The sequence below is a fragment of the Epinephelus fuscoguttatus genome, linkage group LG2 (genome assembly GCF_011397635.1).
Source record: "Epinephelus fuscoguttatus linkage group LG2, E.fuscoguttatus.final_Chr_v1".
Lineage (NCBI taxonomy): Eukaryota > Metazoa > Chordata > Actinopteri > Perciformes > Serranidae > Epinephelus > Epinephelus fuscoguttatus.
The window spans coordinates 38,641,091-38,662,074 of NC_064753.1; the positions used below are offsets into that span (position 1 = coordinate 38,641,091).

At 41.8% G+C, this 20,984-nt stretch overlaps 2 protein-coding genes and 1 long non-coding RNA gene across 3 annotated transcripts in view; all 3 read left to right on the plus strand.

Moving 5' to 3' along the window:
- Positions 1–6,740, plus strand: part of LOC125902628 (E3 SUMO-protein ligase PIAS1-like) — a 79,458-nt gene extending 72,718 nt beyond the window's left edge. Inside the window, exons 9-13 of the mRNA XM_049599127.1 lie at positions 936–1,072; positions 1,458–1,689; positions 2,547–2,686; positions 4,236–4,276; positions 6,325–6,740. Coding sequence (XP_049455084.1) covers positions 936–1,072; positions 1,458–1,689; positions 2,547–2,686; positions 4,236–4,276; positions 6,325–6,684 — 910 coding nt within the window. The 3' untranslated portion in view covers positions 6,685–6,740. The remainder of the gene's footprint in view (positions 1–935; positions 1,073–1,457; positions 1,690–2,546; positions 2,687–4,235; positions 4,277–6,324) is intronic.
- A 5,016-nt stretch (positions 6,741–11,756) lies between these two features.
- On the plus strand, positions 11,757–13,756 carry LOC125902635 (uncharacterized). The gene is made up of 2 exons (XR_007451120.1): positions 11,757–11,879; positions 11,949–13,756. It is a non-coding gene; the product is annotated as an uncharacterized LOC125902635 (long non-coding RNA).
- Positions 13,757–16,526: 2,770 nt separating this feature from the next.
- On the plus strand, positions 16,527–18,786 carry rxfp3.3a1 (relaxin family peptide receptor 3.3a1). The gene has a single exon (XM_049599966.1). The coding sequence runs from the start codon at positions 16,928–16,930 to the stop codon at positions 17,912–17,914; it is 987 nt and encodes a 328-aa protein (XP_049455923.1). The 5' UTR covers positions 16,527–16,927; the 3' UTR covers positions 17,915–18,786.
- Positions 18,787–20,984: the final 2,198 nt, after the last annotated feature.

Consider the following 20,984-nt stretch of genomic DNA (forward strand, 5'->3'; position numbering starts at 1 on the left):
AAACTAGCTCAACGACATGGCCAAACACAAGCATGACACTGAATGTAGTAAACTGTGTGGACCTTGAAGTAATGACGGAGGAGAAGTCTGGACCCCGTGGCTGGACCACTACTCTAAAAAGGGCCATTCACGTTTTCAGGGTTTTCCACCGACCACCACAGTTTTCCTACACGTTTGACATATGGGAGAAGTTTCAGTTCTGCAACCTCACCACTAGATGCCACTCAATCCTTCACATCAGACCTTTAAACTCTGTGATCTAAACTGGTGCCTGTATTTCACATTAAAGGCAGAATTTTAAAGATTATTTTAAAACCTTTTACTCGTAATGACTACTACTTATACCTCTGCATTCACTCATGGTTACAGTCTACACTGAGTTCAAATTCTGTTCTTTTAAAAAGACAAACTGCAGAAATACATTGTGATTTCTAACACTGGTATCAAAATCTAGAGCTTCACACAAAAACTGACACAACTTGTTTAAATTTAATTGTTTGTAGTCTTTTGAAGGATTGACCCTCTGAGGGCTTGAAGCTGGCTCTGAAAAGTTTGTAATTTGCTCCTTTGTGGAGGACAGCAGCTCTCGTCAGTGTCGATTCACACCAGAAACCGAAGGTTACCGAAAACATATGTTCATAAAGGCTTTTTAAAAACATTTTTCCAACATTGATGCTTTTGTTCAGTACCTTCCAAACACTCAGCCGCCCTTACAGCCTGCAGGTTGCGAGTATATAAAAAGATGGAGCTTTTGTTGGAGTTTTCCTTTCACTCTCTGAAGCACAGTGTTGACGTTAGTTTGTTTAGAGTAGGTTTCTTGTCTTTAGAAGTGGAGGGTCTTTTCCACTACGCTCAGCTGTTGTTTAAAAAAAGCCCAATTTCTCTGTGTGTTTGTGTACATTTTCCTGGATGGGTTCGTATATGTTTGTTCTCAGGCTTTTCGTGGAGATCCTCAACAGCTGCATGGACTGTGATGAGATCCAGTTCAAGGAGGATGGCAGCTGGGCCCCCATGAGGTCTAAGAAGGAAGTGCAGGAGGTCTCGTCTGCTTCCTACAACAACGGGCTGGATGGTGAGACATGACATGGGGGGCTGAATGGGGTGACAGGGTGGGGTAAGAGACAGAGAGGCTGCCTCTATATGAAGGCGGTGAGAGGAGCCTGGAAGTAATTAAATTAGGATTACAGAGACGTGGTGAGAGGAGAGAGAGAGCGTGCATTCACGTCCCCTCCCCTCTTTGTTTATGCATTGTCAGTTTTAATTTGGTAGGGCATCAATCATGATGCCACTGAGTAAACTGCCTGTCTCCATAGTAACAAACACACTATATCTCATACGAGAGCGGAGGAAGTGTGCATGCGTTTTAGCATAATTTAGTTTTCAGCAGTGCTTTGTTGCAGTCCCAAAAAAAATATCCCAGCACACAAATATAAACTAACACGTCTGCTGCTCCGCAGGTTCATGTCGGACGTCCGCGGGCTCGGACCAGCGGAGCTCCTCCTCATCCAGCCACGGTGGCAGCGACAGCACCAATAGCAAGAAAGTGGAGGTAATCGACTTGACACTGGACAGCTCCTCAGAAGACGAGGGACAGGATTCGCCGCCTCCGCCGCCGCCACCACTGCCTCCTCCACCCAAAAGAGCGTGTCCCTCTATGTCCCCGACCTCGCCGCCCATCATCAACAAAGGGTCAGACACACACCCACTCAAGACCCTGACTTCATCTCCTCGTGTTTGTTTTTCATTAAATGTGGAAATGAGGCTCGTTTTAGCTGCTGACATGGGTGGTAATGTTTCTGGATGTTAAATGATTCATGAGTTTTGCACTTGAAGGCACTCAAAGTTTCTTTTACCATTTCACTTCAAAAGCACTCACAGAAGGAAGCCGAGTGCTGACTGAGAACGCTTTGCGTCTTAACTCTTTTACTTTGGATCTATAGATTTATAAGTGGGTGACTTTCCAAAAGAGAAACACTAAAGCTGTTTGTTTTTCTGCACATTAGAATCACGATCAGAGGATGAAAGTTCAGTCAGTCCCTATTTCACATTTACATAAAATGTCAAATTAAGTGCTTGACAAACCCCCCAGGATCTGGAAGGATTGGTAACATTCAACTAACTGACCTTATAGAGCTGTGGAGAGGGAAGAGCTATTTTGGGCTGGTTTTGGGAAGGAACAGTCCTTTTCATTTTTCCCACTGACAGTATTATATGAAATGAAACTCACCAGTTGAAAAGATTCATTTTAAGGTCCAGTGTGTAGGATTACGGGTGATATTATATTTATACTTATAGTTTATAGTCACCTGAAAAATAAGAATCTTGTTTTCGTTACCTTAAAATGAGACGTTTATATCCACAGAGGGAGCGGGTCCTCTTTGTCATAGTTTGCCATGTTGTTCTGCAGTAGCCCAAAAGGGACAAACCAAACACGTCTATATTTAACAAATAAATATGACATAAAATAAAAGCCTCATTATAAATTAAGTCTCCTCTTTACCTCTTTACCTCTTCATCTCTTGACCTCTTTCTCTATCTGCCTTCAGAGTTTTGAACCTGCACCACCAGGCCTCTCCTGTGAGCCGCACTCCCAGTATGCCAGCTGTGGACACCAGCTACATCCCCCCTGTCCCCCCACTCATCCAGGACTTCAGACCCTACTACCCCACCCCCAACGACCTGTCAGGTAACGACAAACACACAAGATGACTTGAGCGAGGTCACTGGTCAGAGCAATAGCATGATATTCAGACATGTAATGCATGTATTTAATTCTAACTGTATTTACTCTGGAGTCCATCCTTTACCAGACAACAGGTCCAAATTCACATCTTTAAACCAACTCTCCTAACTTTATCGCAAATTCTACTGGAAATCCGAATTTGCCTAAAATCTAAAATATTGTATGTCAGCTTGCCTTGGTCCACAAGTTTGAATCTGCCCACTCCACTGACTTCAAGTTGACTGATTCTGAAGATGGAAATGGATTATAAGAAGTTGACAACTCTGATCAGGCAAATGTCAAGCTGAATTTCTAATAAATTATAGAAATAAAAAAGAACAGAAATCAGTATTCTTTTATAGCCACAAAATCATTACAGTGACTTCATAAAGTGTCGGAATAAGCAGATAATCATACAGTGTAGAAAAACTCCAGCGGAAATTTAACAAGGAAACAAACAAATTTAAAGGGACAGTTCACCTCAAAATCAAAAATACACATTTTCCCTTTTACCTGTAGTGCTGTTTATCAGTCTACATTGTTTCAGCATTAGTTGCTGAGTGTCGGAGATGTCGGCTGTAGAGATGTCTGCCTTCCCTTGAATATTAAGGAGCTAGGTGGCACTCAGCTTGTGGTGCTCAAAGACCCAAAAAACTACAATCGAAAAACTCAACAGCAATGTCTCTTTCCTTAAACTTGACCCGGTTAGCAATAACTAAGAACTGGCTAAATAAGGAACCATCAACAAAGGAAGAATGGGTAGCAGTTGTTAAGGAAATGTATGAGATGCAGAAACTGACCTTCTCTCTATGACCAAATGGCTATTGCATATGAGTAAGGATATTACGTAGAAAGAAAGGAAGCATGTGGTGGTGATTTCTTGGCTGTATTTATCTGCTTTGTATTCCTTCCTTAAATGAATTTCTTCTCTGTGATTTACATGTATATGGGATGTTGGATGGCGATGTTTATTTTTACTCCCTTTGAGGGTGAGATGGAATAAGACCGGTGTGGACTTGAAAGGACTCTTGCCTGATGCTCTGTTGACGTTGTCTTTATAGGTCTGTCCTCCCTCCTCGGACTAATCGGAATGTAATGAATGAGCTAGCTCACGTTACAGCTCAGCCGACAAAGTCTGTGGATTATCTTGAGTAACCAGGTCATGATTTAAGGAAAGAGACACTGCTGTTGAGTTTTTCACATGTATGTTTTTTGGCACTTTGAGCAGCACAGACTGCATGCCAAAAAAGAAAAAAACAAATATTTTTTGTGGTGAACTGTCCCTTTAAGTTGTTGTTTTAGTGACTTTTTTTCTAAATCTTTTTTTTTTTCTGTAAAAGCTCTATTGCGGATTTTCATAAAAATGCATTTGGTTAAAAACACCTTTAAACCCCTCTGTCTGTATAATATGCCTCGGGCTTTCATTAACTTAAACACATTCAGTTTGTATTTGGATCTGTGATACTGATTTTGTTGATATTCACCACCGACTCTGCCTGTGTTCGATTTTCAGAGCTGAACTTCTTCTCTTTCCTTCAAGGCGACAATCATCAGGTACGTACAAACAGTACATCCCTGAATGTACCATCTGAAACACTTTCACTGATGTCCTGGAAGACTGTGACCATGGCTCATTTTTAAATAATTCAGCTGAGTAAATGGGGGGAGGGACACAAAGAGCCTTGGACTGTACGTGTGACCATAACTTCTTTTTGAGCTCACCCAAAAACAAAATCAGAGCCGTGCACTGAGTGTTCCTGATAACAAACTTCCTCTCTGCAGTAAACAGAAGAGTGATAAAAGATCCCTCATGCAGAGTCAAACACTTAAGAATAAAAAAAGAACATAACACACACACACACACAACCTGCTGGTACACAGTTCATCTGTGTCACTGTCTGTTTCTGTCTCTACGGGCGACGTGAGAGCGAGACATTTGACAAATGATGGTCATCACCCCACGGTTACTGGTGGGTTGAATTCTCTCAGGCAGTCGAGCATAAATACAGACATCTCTTCGTCTCTGACATCTTTCATTCTGCTCTGTTTGAGATCTGTTATTAAAGATTAACATTTTAAAGGGCTGCTCCTCCCAAATAAGCTTGAGGGGTGTGATATGTAGCTGTTCACAGCTTTGGTTCTGAGATTTCAGCTTCAGTCGGGGTGAATGGAATATTTGGTTCTCACCAGAGGCGTAGATTTCAGGAAGGGGGACACAGGGGACACGCCCCTCTCAATACTTAGAACATAGTAGGTGAGAACTTTTATTTTGATGAAATTAAAGACATTGCCACCATAAATTGATGCAGAAAATGTACAAATCGTTGCTTACAAATTCACCAGAATTCAGGAAATTTAGTGCTTGACGCTCACTATATGTCCTGGCAGAGATGCTCCAGTGCCCTGGTTACTCTGGTGAGTCCAAAGTCCTCACTGCAAACTAGGGGTGGGGGGACAATTTGATTCTTAGGGTGCTTTCAGACCTCAAGTTGTCTTGCTTTGGTCTGACTCAGGGACTAATTATGTTCCAAAGTTACATAATTGCCTAGAGTTGGTTCATGTTCTCACGGCAGCATTTACAAGCGGACCAGATAAAATGCCTTGTGTGAGAAAGCTGCTCTTGATTGGTCAGAATTTCCATGTGGGAAAAATCCAGGAAGTAAACAAAACATGATGGTCAACGCAGGTTGATTTTAGTGCTGCTCATCGTGGACTATATTGCTGTCATTGTTCATTTTAGGCAAACCATACAGTTTGAAAACGAGGCGCGGCTCCAATTAGAAAACAATCAGTACGTTTACATACAGCTTGAGAAAATGGAATTATTGGCTTAGTTCGACTGAAATTGGACTGTCCATAGCTCGACTAACACGCCTAGATAATTTTTTTTATTTTTTGGAGGCATTTTTTCCCTTTAATCGACAGGAAAGTTAAGCGTGAAAGGGGGAGAGAGAGAGAGAGAGAGAGAGAAGAAATGACATGCAGGGCCACAGGCTGGAGTCGAACCCAGGCCGCTGCAGCAACAGCCTTGTATAGGAGCGCCACAATTGGGCAGTATATGCGTGTATTATATAATGTGAGATTTTTTAGTATGTCCGAAACCCTAGTATTAAGCCAGTAGTACATGAATTGTGTAGTGTTTCGGTGAAATATTACAGTATGCAAACACTGCACACTACACCGGCATAAATATCTCACAGCAGGTTAGCATGAGCACCCACAGATGAATACAATCCGACCGGCACTGCCTGGTTTAATAGCTAGCGTATGGAAGTGTTTGGCTGTGAAGCTGAAGAGAAAAAGGGACCTGTACAAGAGCCACATTGTATGCAAGTAAAATAATCTCTTTATTTAACTATGGATCACTACATATAAGCCATGTGTGAAAAGTAGCAGGTATTCACAGTGTGTCTGTGAATCTAAATTTCCATGGATCGAGATGCACCCATAATAGTTTTATTATCGTAGCCCTCTGAATCGTAATTGATTCGTGAGGTGCCGCAGAGATTCCCGCCTCTAATGAATAAGGCCTCTGGTAACTTTAGCAGCCTCTAACTGTGAACTCACACTTCCTTCTTTCTTGTGTTCCTCCCGCGGCTCAGCATTACAACACCATGGTGATGGCAGCAGCAGCCGCCGCTTCAGCCTCAGACGACCACGAGCTGCTTCTCAACCGCTTCCTGCCCTACAGCACCTCCTCCTCCTCTTCCTCCTCCCAGCTGTTCCTCGACCAATCGGGAGCCTCCTCGGCCACTTCGCTGACTGCGCCGACCAATGGCGCGAGCAACTCGGGAAGCAGCAGCAGCCTGGTGTCGTCCAGCAGCCTCCGCGACACTCACTCCACACACTCGGGCTCACACTCCTCACACACACACCCCGGGGTGGTTGCCAGCCGGAGCAGCGCCGAAGCAGCAGTGGCAGCTATTTATGGCGGGATACCTGACGTTATATCGTTGGACTGACTCGGGGAGAGTCGAGACTACACTTTGGGTCCAACTACGATCCGGTAACAAACTTTTTTGACTGCAGGGTAAAGTTTTGATGCAGAAACTAGACTGGCCACGAGTCATGAGAACGTTTATGGAGCCGCAATGACGAGACTGCCTCATGAAGAGCACTAATATTATGAGTGGGTAACAGGCCTGAGGGTTCGCTTCACAAGACTGACCCGAGAACAGTACTGAGTCATCACTTGGAGGGGTCAGCTGTGGACATCGTGTTTGTGTCCTGAATTCAGATCAGAAACCTGTCCAGCATGTGAATCCGCGAAACTGCGATACTGGTACCAACCCGGCACAAAGAAGCAGAGACGCTACCTGAGCAAAAACACAAAGGAGGAAGGCTCTTTTTTACAAAAATGAGGAGTGGCACCGTGTACAGAGAACAAAATATATTTTCCTCTTTTACTTTTGTATGTTAAATCGGAACATTTTCAGTCTAGTGAGCTGCTTCAATCGCTGTTTTTAAGTGGAGGACTGAGGTGTTCTGTTGTTTTTCTCACAAAAGCTTATACATATGCTTGTTGCCATGTGGTTATCTTTTCTCCCCTTTTACCCTGCTTTTTTTTTTTCATTTGCATTTCTCCAGTATATTCCCTTTCTCTGTTTTCTCTCTTGCTCGAGCTCATTTTTAAACTCATGGTGTATTATTTCTCTGTCCAATGACAAGAACACTGAATATACAGTTTATTCATGTACTAATAATTTTATTATGCTTTTAAATTATGTATATTTAAACTATACATATATATATATATATATATATATATATATGTATATATATGTATATATATGTATATATATATGTATATATGTATATATATATATATATATATATATATATATATATATATACATATATATATACCCTGATTAGCCACAGCATTCAAACCACTGACAGGTGAAGTGAATAACATTAATCATCTCGTTACAATGCCATGTTCTGCTGGGAAACCTTGGTTCCTGACATCGATGTGGATGCAGCTTGACACGCTCCACATAACGACACACTTCCGGACCAAGTACACGCCCTCATGGCCTCATGGTAACACCACTCCCGATGGCTGTGGCCCCTGCAGCAGGACAGTGTGCCGTGCCACACTGCAAAAACTGCTCAAGAATGGCCCGAGGAACACATCGACCTGGCCTCTGAATCCCCATATCCCAATGTGATTGAGCATCTATGGGACATGCTGGTACCCTACAGGACTCAAAGGATCCACCGCCAACACCCTGGTGCCAGACACCACAGGACACCCCAGAGGTCCTGTGTCCATGCCTCAGCAGGTCAAAGCCAAGCCAGGTCCAAGGAGGTCCCACTGAGGATCAAACGCTCTCTGGGCTCTGGTTCGGCTCTTGGATACAAGCATCCCATGCTCGACCAGGTTGGGATCTGGGAATTTGGGGGCCAGGTCGATGCCTCAAGCTCTTTGTCACATTGTCCTGCTCGGGGGGCACTGCCACTGGGGAGAGGTGTTGCCATGAGAGGATGTACCTGGTCTACAGAGGTGTATGGGTAGGTGGAGTGTGTCAAGTGGCATCCACGTGAATGCCAGGACTCCAAGTTCCCAACAGAACATTGCATTGTGACGAGATGATCATGTTAGTCACTTCACCTGTCAGTGGTTTTAATGTTGTGGTGGCTTGGTGTATACACAGTGTATATATGTATGTACATATATACACTGTGTGTATAAATATATATATATATATATATATATATGCATTCCCTTTGACCTTCAGGTTATTGCGGTGAGGAGTGTGCAGGTGAAAATTAGCCATTTCTGGTTTTTCATTTTCACTCCTTGATTTCCATTTCTTTTCAAAGACTCTGCTGGCATTCAGCATTTAGACATTGAGACTTTTAGACTCTTTATACTTGCCAATTTAGAGTTTTGAGCTGGAAGAGTTTTTTGTTTTCTTTCTTAGGTTTTTTTTTTTTTTTTTTTTTGCACAATGCCAAAAATAAGATACGGTACCTTTGAAAATTCTCACAATAATCAGAGTGCAGTTGAATCTGTGTGCCACAGCGTTTCCAGTCCAAGTGTACACGTCTTCGTTTCCAGCTTGTGATCATTCAGACACTTATACTGTGTTCTTTTGTCTCTTGTCTTTAGTTTCATCATTTTGTTTTTTTGCCGGGCTGTTGTCAAGCTGTTGTAGCAGTGTCGGGCATTTTAAAGAGATGGGCGACCATGGCATGTGAAGTTTAAATGAGTGCCTGTGTGCGTGCATGCTTCACAGCGTGTTTGGGATGTTTGAGTTTTCAAACTCAAAAGAATGTTTTAACTGGTCACCCACGACCTTTGTCCCATCTCTGTCCGAGCTTTTGACTTGTGACTGATAGCTTTGGTGGTGTAGGCATTACCTTGGGAGGTATCTTTGGGAAACTGCTTGTGGAAAATCACTCAAGAGTGCCACAGTGAAGGAGGGAGATCTCGACATGCCAACTTACACTGGGCACAAAGCCAGCTGGTTTAAAAATACATGACTTGTCTGTAATTTAAAAGCCCCACAGGCTCATCGGGGTATAATGTGGAAGTGTCAAAGCGAGGTGGTGTACCTCGATTCAGCTGGAATTGCAGTTTGCTAATGAATGTATTGTACAGTTTTCAGAGTGGAGGAACTGTTGGTCTTTGCTCCTACTTCAGTTATTAACAGAGGTCGTAGAGGTCACATACCAGCTACATACAGTAGACCGCTCCCGCCCAGTCACAGTGAGCCCACCCCTCCTCCAAGCCTGTGTGTCCTTGAAACTTTCCCTCTTATCAGTTCCTCCTCCATGTCCCACTTCCAGACGTCCGAGACAGGCAGCTCACTTCAAAGCCCAATTATCCCCCCCGCCATGAGATAATCACTTCTGACAGCCCCCCCCCCCCCCCCCCATCTCCTGACATCTTGTCCTTCAGCAACTAACTGGGAGACAACCCAAAATGACCCCCGCCCCTCCTTCCTTTGCTCGCTCTCTTGGCATATTCCTTGTTCTTCTCATGGGAACCAACCCCCGGCTCTCAAACTGACCCGGAACAAGTCTCGTGTATTTCCTGTGTTGTGCAGTATTTTATTTATTGTGTATTCTTATTTCTATATATTATATTTTTTACAAATTGTTTGATTTGCCACGGGTGAGCGTGTGAGCAAGCGTCACTCGGGAGCTGTTGTGATATCATTTTATTTAATATGCATTTTATTATTATTCCTTGCCAGCAGCACGATGTCTCAATAAGGTACCATTTAGTTATTTGTCACAGAGACGTCTCTGTGTATTTTCTTGGGAGCTGCCATTAGTAACACTTTATAATGACGGCACAAAACACACAAGCATGACTCATGAGTTTTATGTATTAATTAATTCAGGATGTATTATGAATTCCTGTTGCTCACCAAGTCGCTGTGAGTTTATGAGATTATTTAAAGCTTAATGGATCATCTGCTGATGATTAACTCAGTTACTTAATACTGTAATTTATGTGCCACCAAATTATCTGGAATCCAGTTACATAGACAAGGGATAGTATTACGTCTCCTAGAAACATGAAGCTGTTTTTTATCAGTCAGACGCAAACATCGACGTGTTGCTGCAGAAATCATCTTTAACATTGTTGGCACAATCAGATCAGGTCTTTCGTCCAGATTGAAATATCTACGCAACAGTTATATGGATTACCATGAAACCTTTTAGACATTCATGGTCCCTCAGAGGATCAGTCCTACTACCAAATTTTAGCAACAGTATCAGGCTAAGACACTGTTAATTAGGAAGTACTCGTTTGAAGACATTGGGACTTAATTGTCATTGACAGTGTTTAGTTTTTTGTACTTATCGGGTCCTACTGATCCCACATCGCTAGGAGGAATTAAAAATGCATACCAAACAAAAGTTCGGGTCTCAGGAGGCTAAACACGTCTATCCATTAATGCCCTGTTTTGCAGAGCGGTACCTGCCAAATGTTTTTCATTTTAGCGCACCGTTCTCTTCTTTGCTGCACTCAACTTCTTTCAACGACAAAAATATGTACACAGATTTAAAGATTCACTTGTTAGCTTTTAAAATGTGGCAGACAATGACCACTGGGTCAAGCAGCAACATGCAGATGTTTGAAATTAATAGAAAACATCTTCATACTTCTGTTAGAACAGGTTGCTGTTAAGCTTTCAGAGCGGGTGATCAAATATATGGCTCTGAAATGACCTCGTTTCCAAGTATCCAAGTTTGGTGATTTTGAATTTTGAGAAAAATCTCCTACTTCTTAAGCAAAATAAACAACTTAAAACCCCATTCGATTGGCTGAAAATACATTGTCACAACACAGGTGAGTTTTTCTTACCTCCTGAAAAGTAGAACTCAGTAGTGACACCGCTGAGGTTGTCAAGACTAGTGATAACAGTTTTGATACCATATGTTTAAAACAGTGTTAATTATATGTTCGACAGTATGAAAAGAACCAAAGCTATTTTTTAAACAAACAGATCTACAATCAGATTTTCAACCCAAGGCTGCACAGATGAAGGGAAGAAAATTAGCTGGTCTTTGACCTGTGGCTGTTGAGACGTTCTCTCCAGAAACAAACCCATCCTGTGACTGGAGATGTCTGTACCAGCACTGTGTGCAGGTTCTGAATTTGTTTAGAAATAGAAAATATAATCTATGTTTTGTCCCCTAAAACTTTTTTTTATTTTTGCCATGATATGGAAAGAGGTATGGGATATGTTTTTTTATATTAGTGTTGTATAAAAGTTTAAAATGCTTGTTTTGTGACAACCGGCGATGCTTCTGTATGTAATTGGATTCCGGGGCCGGTTGCACAAAACGCCTTAAATTCAGATTTTCCGGGTTGCACAAAACACCTTAAGTTCAGATTTTCATTTAAGTCCTAGTTAAGGTTTCCTCAAAATAAAATGGGTTGCACAAAACACCGTAAGTTCAGATTTTCGTTTAAGACCTAGTTGAGGTTTCCTCAAAATAAAATGGGTTGCACAAAACACCGTAAGTTCAGATTTTCGTTTAAGACCTAGTTGAGGTTTCCTCAAAATAAAATGGGTTGCACAAAACACCGTAAGTTCAGATTTTCATTTAAGTCCTAGTTAAGGTTTCCTCAAAATACAATTGGTTGCACAAAACACCTCAAGTTCAGATTTTCATTTAAGTCCTAGTTAAGGTTTCCTCAAAATAAAATGGGTTGCACAAAACACCTCAAGTTCAGGTTTTCATGAAAGTCCTAGTTAAGGTTTCCTCTAAATAAAATCGGTTGCACAAAACACCCATAACTCTTCTCCTTAAGGTTTCCTAAAAATGTTCACTTAACTATTTATGGTTTTCTCCTTGGCTTGGTGTTATACTTAAGGAATCCCTAGACCGCTGCACAAAAGACCTTAGCAACCAAAGCAAGGTTTAAAAAAAAAAAAAAAAAAAAAAAAAAACTTAAGGTACCTCTGACTCTATCTTAACTGCAACGTGACCAAGTTCCTGGTGATTAATGAAAAAAACGCACACACCCTGAGATAATGTTATTGTCAACTTGGACTCAAGGATGAAGTGATTCAATTTTGGTGGTCAAAAACTTGAGATGTTTTCTGCAACTGGTCCCAGCTATTTTGGTGGCTTATGAATTAATGATTAAAGTAATTTAAAGTTCATTAACTGAAGATCCATTAACTAGTCATATAAGGAGGGGAGCTCGGAGTAGAGCCGCTGCTCCTTCACATTGAAAGGGGTCAGTTGAGGTGTCTCAGGCATCTGACATCCTGGGCGCCTCCCGTTGGAGGTGGATGGATGGATAATCATAAAACCTCACAGCAACTTGATCATAGTGAGTGACCGGAATTTATGCATCAAATCATAATGACTCTTTAATTAATTCTATACTTTAAATGTGTGTGTGTCACCTTCATCATAAAGTATTACCCAGACGTGCTACACTGATGAAGATCGTTTAAGTTTCCATCATATTAGTTTGAACATTAGTCACCAGTATTTGCTTGATAACGTGGTTACAGCTTAACAAATGCATTTGATCATGATTTAATTTATTTAAACTTCTTCTTTCCTCACACTTGTCATGAGACGGTGCAGCAGATTGTGCACATGAAGTGGGAGAGCGGACCGTGTTGAATGTGTTCCTGTCGAAGTGCTCTATATGCTGGGGACTATACGGGATGACCGAGTTGTTTCATGATGTCACATGTCCGCAGCTCCATCCTGTGGTTCGCTGTTGATAGTTTTCTGAGGGAGAAGCAGTCACTTTTCAACTGGGAGAGATTTTTTTTGTTATGAAATGTCAAATTGCATGCAGGGATGGATAAGCACATGGCTGTTGCCATCTCAGTCCCTCACACACAGGTGTGACCATGTGCGCAGTAAATTGAGCTTAGGTGTTTGATGGTATGAGGACGCCGGGCCGAAACCAGCATCTGCACCAAATACAGTGAATGGAACAAGGCCACTATTATCAGTAGTTACTCTCAAAGGTGTTTCAGAATCTCCACCGACAAACCGTGACAAGCAGCTCAACTCTCTGGTTGTCATGACGTCTCACCTTAGATTTTAAAAAAAGGGAAAAGTCAACAATGTGTATATTATGTCTGTATGGAAACCTAAACGTTCAGATCCAAACGTGGGTGTTTGATGTCCGTTTGTATGCTTTTTGTGTGTCAATTCAGAGCGAGAGAATAAATTAATTTATATATTTTTTAGAAAATAAAAGCTGTACTATTATTACAAAAAAAAGGACTGTGGCCAATAAAGAGTCTTACACAACAGAAATAATCTCAAAGTCAGACTCGAGTCGACATCTGCACTCACTGCCTTAAAACATTCACAGGTTCTGTTTCACAGCTCCGACCCGAGAAAAATCATAAAAAGGCTTTTCGAGGAGGGCGAGGAGAAGACGGTGTACAGTAGTAGTGGTAGTAGAGTTTGTACAAATATACCAAGTGAAAAAAAATATTTATTACCTGCATTGGAAGAAATTGTTTACTTATTGAATGTTACCTGTTTATGTAGAAAAGTTTAGATGTAATAAAATGCATTCTGTTAGTTCTCTGTGTGTTTTCCTTTGTTTTAAAACATCATCTCTTCTTATGCCTCCAGGCCGGTGAAAGCCGGAGTCAATGTGTTTTCGGTTTGTCCATCATGTCGTCTCATTCACGTGAATGAAATATCCTGAGGAATTTTCTATGAATTTGGCACAAACTTCCACTTGGACTTAAGGATGAACTGATTAGAATACGGTGGTCAGAGGTCAAGGTCTCATTCTGGTGAACACGATATCCCAAGTATGCTTTAAGGAGTTTTCTTCAAATTTGGCACAAACATCCACAATGATGAACTGATTTGATTTTAGTGTATAAAGGTTAATGTCATTGTGACCTTGCATCTGTCTCATTCTCAAATTGAATTTCCCCTCAGGGGGATTAATAAAAGTATATACAGATTTTAAAAATTTAAATTAAAAATTCTTGTGAACGCAATATCCCAAGAAAGCTTTGAGCAAAGGAATTCACTGTGACCTTACGTCCATCTCATTCTCATTAATGCAATATCTCAAGCAGGCCCTGGAGGAGTTTTCCTAAATTTGGCACAAACATTCACTCAGACTCAAGGATGAACTGATCAGATTTTGGTGGCCAAATGTCAAGATGACTGCAATCTGGAAATCCATCGGTTAAAAAAAAAAAAAAAACTTCCTACAATGTAAATTGCAGAATCTGCAGAATTGCAGAATCTGTCTTGAGAGATTAAGATGACTGTGACCTTGCATCTGTCTTATTCTTGTGAACACAATGTCCTGAGAAAGCTTCGAAGGATTTTCGTCAAATTTTGCACAAATGTCCACTTGGACTCACAGATGAACTGATTAGAATTTGGCTGTCAAAGGTCACTTTGATGTTGCATCTGTCTCATTCTCGTGAGCGCAATATCTCAAGAACCCCTTGAGGGATTTTCTTCAGCACAAACGTCCACTTGGACTCAGTGATGACCTGATTAGATTTTGGTGTTGAAAGGTCAAAAGTCCCTGTAACCTTGCATCCATCTCATTCCTGTGAATGCAATATCACAAGAACCCTTTGAGGTAATTTCTTCTAATTTGGCACAAACATTCACTCTGACTCAAGGATGAACTGACTAGACTTTGGTGGTCAAAGGTCAGTGTGACCTCACAAAACAAGTTTTTGGCCATAACTCAAGAATTCTGCTGACTGAATGACAAGCTGCTGGTCTACTGCAAGAAGAAAAACAGGCGTTTAAAAAACAGCAAGACGATTACTTATGACAAATTTCACACAAATGTCAAAGACAGACGTGTAATATCTATAACGTATAGAATAAAATGAAGAAGACATTACATTTTATATCAAACAGGTCAAAGGTCAGCTTCACTGTGACATCATAATATTCTGCCAAAACACTTCTCTGGTCATTACTAACACTTTCATTCAGGAACAGAAGGGGAGACATTTGGTTAATACTGAAGTGTGACACTAATCTTGGGTGTCCATCTTGAAACTGCAATAACTGTAAAGACCTTCTGTGCTGCCGGGTCGAAGACGTGTGTAAAGCAGCCATGTTTTAGAATGTGTAGCTCCTTTGCAGTAACATTCATATTTAAAGCATTGTCAGCTGTCATGGCTACATATGGCTCCAACTGCAAGGCATGACTTGTAGTTTTTTTATTCAACTTTATTGAATAATTATAATAATAATACATTTTATTTAAAAGGCGCCTTTCAAAACACCCAAGGTCACTTTACAGAGTATAAAAAATACATAAAGAACAATAGTCAGTGAATCTTGACACTGACACCACCACAAAGGCAAGGGGAGTGACATGTACAGGATCGTTTAAAAACAGAATAGCCTTTGAAAATAATCTCAATGTGTCTTGCAGTGTCTCACTCTCATCCCTTGTTGTTGCCACCTGTGAGTTAACTAGGTTCACAGGAGCAGAACGGTGGTGGAGACCAGACAGCCTGCCTTGAGAGGAGAATAAACTTCAGTGGACTCGTGCTTTTGGTGATTCCTTGACTGTGTGTGTGTGTGTGTGTGTGTGTGTGTGTGTGTGTGTGTGTGTGTGTGTGTGTGTGTGTGGAGGACCAGAAAGGAAGTGAGCCAACTACCAAGTAGGACCGGATTGTTTTCTTTGTTTTTAATTCCACCTCGGTGAGTTTGAGTCCTCTTTTTTTTTTGCAATGCATTACTTTTTCCTAGTGCCTGTTTTGTCATTTTAATTAATTTAGTGGACATGGGCGTTTCTGTCTCACTGGGATTACCTTGAGTTGGACAAAGAGAACTATTATTAAAGGGGACGTTCCTTCTTTTTTTTCCATTTTTTTCCTCCTGTATTTTCATTTGGGGAGGGGAACAATATATAAATAAATCATGTTTGAGTCTATTTAAGTTTTCTTGATTACGTTCTGCTGCTGGTGTCAGTAGGGAGCCAGGGTCAGACCCCGTATTTTGTCTACTCCACTAACCAAGTTTAAGTAATAACTGTAGCTTTTGAAAATAACTCATTACTAGGCTTTAAAGGTAAGCTGATTGTTATAACACTGTTGTATTAGAAGGGTAGAAATTGTGCAAAATCTTATAAGGAAACTCTCTTGTTATGAAAGATCATCTCTGTTTTTTAGGAAGATGTTGCTGTAGTAACATTTTAACACCCTGCTACACCAAAAGTGAACACTAGATGGCAGCAGAGTCGTTTCATCAACTTCCCCCTCTCTGTGGCGTTTCCAGCCCAGCCTGCAGATATTACAAATTGCCATTACGCACGCTTTGCCCCCCTCCAGTCTGTGCCCTACTGGCTTTGGTTGGCTACACATAACATGAGCATCTGAAATTATTAATTAGATGTTTGTGTTTTAATTAAAAGTGATGGGGAAGCCTCGCGCTCCGATGAGCCTCCATTACGCACAAGACTGATGGACACATCACACCTAATGCTCGCCAGTAAACACCTCCACCCCGCCACTCCTGTCATGTTGTCAGAGCTGAGAGCAGTGTTGTTGGATGATCGTGCGTCTTGGAGCGGAGAGGCGGAGAAATGACAGGACAGGAGGGTGGGGATGGATACAGGCGGAGGAGTTGGCATCTTGTGATAATGTGGCACTCCAAGATTCAGCTCTATTTGGACATTAGTGTTTTTATGTATCTTAAATGAAGACCACTCACTGGCTACATTATCTTTAAGTGTGAATTGCTGACGTCATGGATAAAGAGAATGAGAGCGTGTGTTTGAACAGGTCACTGTTGGAGGTGGACTTCTTCAGCAAGCTGGAGGACATCGACGTGACGGCTGACGGGAGCCCGGGTCTGAGGTTCCTCATCTGCCTCGTTTACTCTGTTGTGTGCGCTGCGGGTCTGATAGGCAACCTGCTGGTGCTCTTCTTCATCAGGGTCAAACAAGAGAGGAAGAGGTCCACGGTGAACTTCTTCGTGTTCAACTTGGCAGTGACGGACTTGCAGTTCGTGCTCACTCTGCCCTTCTGGGCCGTGGACACCGCGCTGGACTTCAGCTGGCCATTTGGAGACGCCATGTGCAAAATCATCCTCTCCGTCACCGTGATGAACATGTACGCCAGTGTGTTTTTCCTCACTGCCATGAGTGTGACCCGCTACTGGTCGCTCGCCTCGGCTCTGAAGAACACCACCGCGCTGAAGTCATGTTCCGCCAAGTGGACCTGCGCAATCATTTGGACACTGGCGACTGTGGCGACTGCGCCGACTTCGATTTTCTCAACTGTCAGTAACGTAACCGGAGAGAAACTCTGTTTGTTGAGGTTTCCCGGGGGACAATACTGGTTAGCAGTTTATCACATACAGAAAATACTCGTAGGGTTTGTGTTGCCGATGTCCATCGTGTCCATCAGCTACATCATGCTGCTGCGTTTCGTCCGCAACCGGAGTATGAAAACAAGCAACCCCAAACGGATATCCCAAGTTACAAAATCTATCACCATCGTCGTGTTGTCTTTCTTCCTGTGCTGGATGCCGAACCACGCCATCACCTTCTGGAGTGTACTAGTCAAACTGAACGCTGCGCACTGGGACAAAGCCTACTACATAGTCCATACATATGTGTTCCCACTGACGGTGTGTATGGCTCACACCAACAGCTGCCTGAACCCGATTATTTACTGCCTCATGAGGAAGGAGTTCAGAAACAAGCTGAGAAGTCTGATTCACAGGGGATAATGTTTTGGGGCTTTGGGAATGATTTCATGTGTTGACAAACAGTGCCCGTGACGCACCGAGTGCGCACGGCGAAAAAGGCACGGGGTGAGAGAGGAGACCTGTCAGAAAGCTCAGTGACGACAAGCAGCATCATATCAAGACTATTTACTCCACTCTGTTGAGGAAAAATATAACTGTCATCAGCGCCTCTTGTCTGTAAAGGCTTGCGTAATGTGGCTTAGTTCTATTGGCGTTTGGCTTTTTGCAAACCAATTCCTAATTTTGTGTAAAAAATGTGTTACACGTATGATCACTGTGGCCTTGCTTGTTCAATATCCATTAGTAGTGACGTGTCCCTGGTCTACTGCTGGAGTGACTGCGTGCGTAATTGCGCATGATAAATAACCATGCATTAATGTGCTTGCGTTATAGCTGTAGGCAAACGGTTAGGGAGCTGAGCGCTTTCTACATCCATCTGTGAATTTCTTTGCAAATAATGTAACCAGTGTGTCAGTCATGGATGCAAACATCACCTCCTGGAACAAAGGAGGGAAAGCAACGAGTCGTGTTTTTAAGTTACAACGTGCCAAAATCAATTGTTTGAGCACAAAAAAACAACAAAATGTGTGACATGATTCTTGTAAATAAAAAAAATGTATCCACTATGATTTGTAAATAAAGATGTATTCAAGCTGTCACATTGGTTAGTTTTCCTCAGATATCATCGGCCTATTCGAGTCCAGATGTAACAGGTGGAAACAGTTGCTAACAGTGCAGGTAAAAAACAGCAGAAGTGTGTCGCTGACCTGCACATTGAAGCTAATGGGTTAAACCATCATCAACATACAAAGCGCGCTGATGAAATAGACTTAATGGCTTTTTATGCTCAACACCGGGAGTTCAACATCACTCATCAGAGAAAAATGGCTCCGCGCACGAGCACTACATGAGCCGCGTGCACAAAGGCCATTCTGAATGGGTTTGCGAGCTGCAGCCCACGCGCGCACACAGCTGGGTGTCAGTGTGAACATTAAAAAGCAGGCTCTCTCTGGGCGCTGGCTGCAGCATTGGATTGAAGTGACTGTAAAATATTGCATTGAATTAGACAGAAAGGGATTTATTTATCAGAATCAGAGTCAGAATCAGAAATACTTTATTGATCCCCGAGGGGAAATTATTTGCGTTGCAGGTGCTCCTTGCAAGAGTGGAAAGATAAGTGAAAATATGAGAAATTTAACAAGAGTATGTAGTTCAAATAAACTGGATTATTAACAAAAAATAAAAGTTATGTATATATATATATATTGTAACCTAAACAAGATTATTAGTTAAGTTAAATTAAATTATTGCACATGTTGACAGTGGGTGAAATAGTCTCAGGGCCACTCAGAGGGAGGAGTTGTGCAGTTTGATGGCCACAGGTAGGAATGATTTCCTGTGGCGCTCAGTGGTACATCTTGGTGGTATGAGTCTCCCACTGAAAGTACTCTTGTACCTGACCAGCACATGGTGGAGTGCGTGTGAGACATTGCCCAAGATAGTTCGTAGTTCCTTAGACAGCATCCTCCTCTCTGACGCCACCATCAGAGAGTCACACTCCGTTCCCACAAAGTCACTGGCCTTGCGAATCAGTTTGTTGAGTCTGTTAGTGTCCGCCACCCTCAGCCTGCTGCCCCAGAACACAACAGCATAGAGGATAGCACTGGCCACCACAGACTCATAGAAAATCCTGAGCATAGGAGGACCTCAGTCGCCTCAGAAAGGGGTATAGTTTGTTTACAGGAGCATGTAAAGGAACAATCAGTCTGTTTTGGTTTTTCTTTACCAATGATTATTTGCGATCAAGTTTGCACTGACGTAATAGTTTTTAAGGCAAGACGTGGACAACAAATGTGCAAATTTCGTCTTTTTATTTATTTATTCATTTATTTATTGTTTATATATGATTTTTTTTTTATCTCATTTTTATTTTATTTTATCAATGATAATGCTCTCCACATACACACTCCATCATTTCTCTTATGTTTAATTTTTTAATGCCAAAACAATATAAAACTAAGGAAAAAAATGTAGGTGTGGGGCAATTCTGGGACGACTCCTCTGGGTGGCACCATAGGTGACACAGAGCAACAGATTCGAACAGATTCGAACTCCTCACATCTCCGAGTCCAGATACAACATGCAAGGTACCCTGGGTGCGTTGGTTTTTGCCGTACCAAGAGGCCTTGTCAAGTTCCGCCTGTTACATGCATTGTCTTCTTTCAACATACACTTCTGTTTTCACAGGAAATTTAATGTTTACATGCAGTCTCTTTCAAAATAAATGCACTAGGTCGGTACGACGCTGCAAAGACGCTAAAGGATAGCTTTATTCATCGGTGTCTGACGCCAGATGTCACTGGCCAAGTGCTGGATTTCAACAACTTCAGAGTGAGCCTGGGTTCTATGGAGACAGTGGGTCCTTCAGTGATGTGTTGGATGAAGAATGGGCCCTTATGAGTGATTGCCACGTTGGAAATACTGTATATCTGTGTTCAAAGAAAACTCTCATTAAATTAAAAACAGTACCCCTTTTTTCCTTTTGTATTTTTTGTTATATCATCCAATGTCAACTCTCTGATCATGTGACAACCTAACTGTAACCTGAACCTTAAAACTTTGTCTCAACCCTCCAACAAACAGGCCTCTGTAGACGTGAGGACTGATCAGTGTCCTCACCTTCCAAAAATGTCCTCTCATCATATACTTTATTTTTATCGCTCCTTTCATACAAGCAATGCAGCACAAAGTGCTTTACAATAAGGTCATCATAACCACTGAGTGCTTCACATGAAAATAGACGTGATGAACATAAAAGACGAACAAATCAATTTGATACAAAAGGACATGGAAAAACAATACATTCAACAATTTTCATTAAAAGTACACACACACACACACACACACACACACACACACACACACACACACACTTATCATGATATAAACTATACATGGGCTGTATCATATCCATGACTGTATTCATTTGAAAAGAACAAGTTTGTTTTTATCCTCACTGGTGCAGTATTTGCTTAGAGGATGCTGGTGCCGA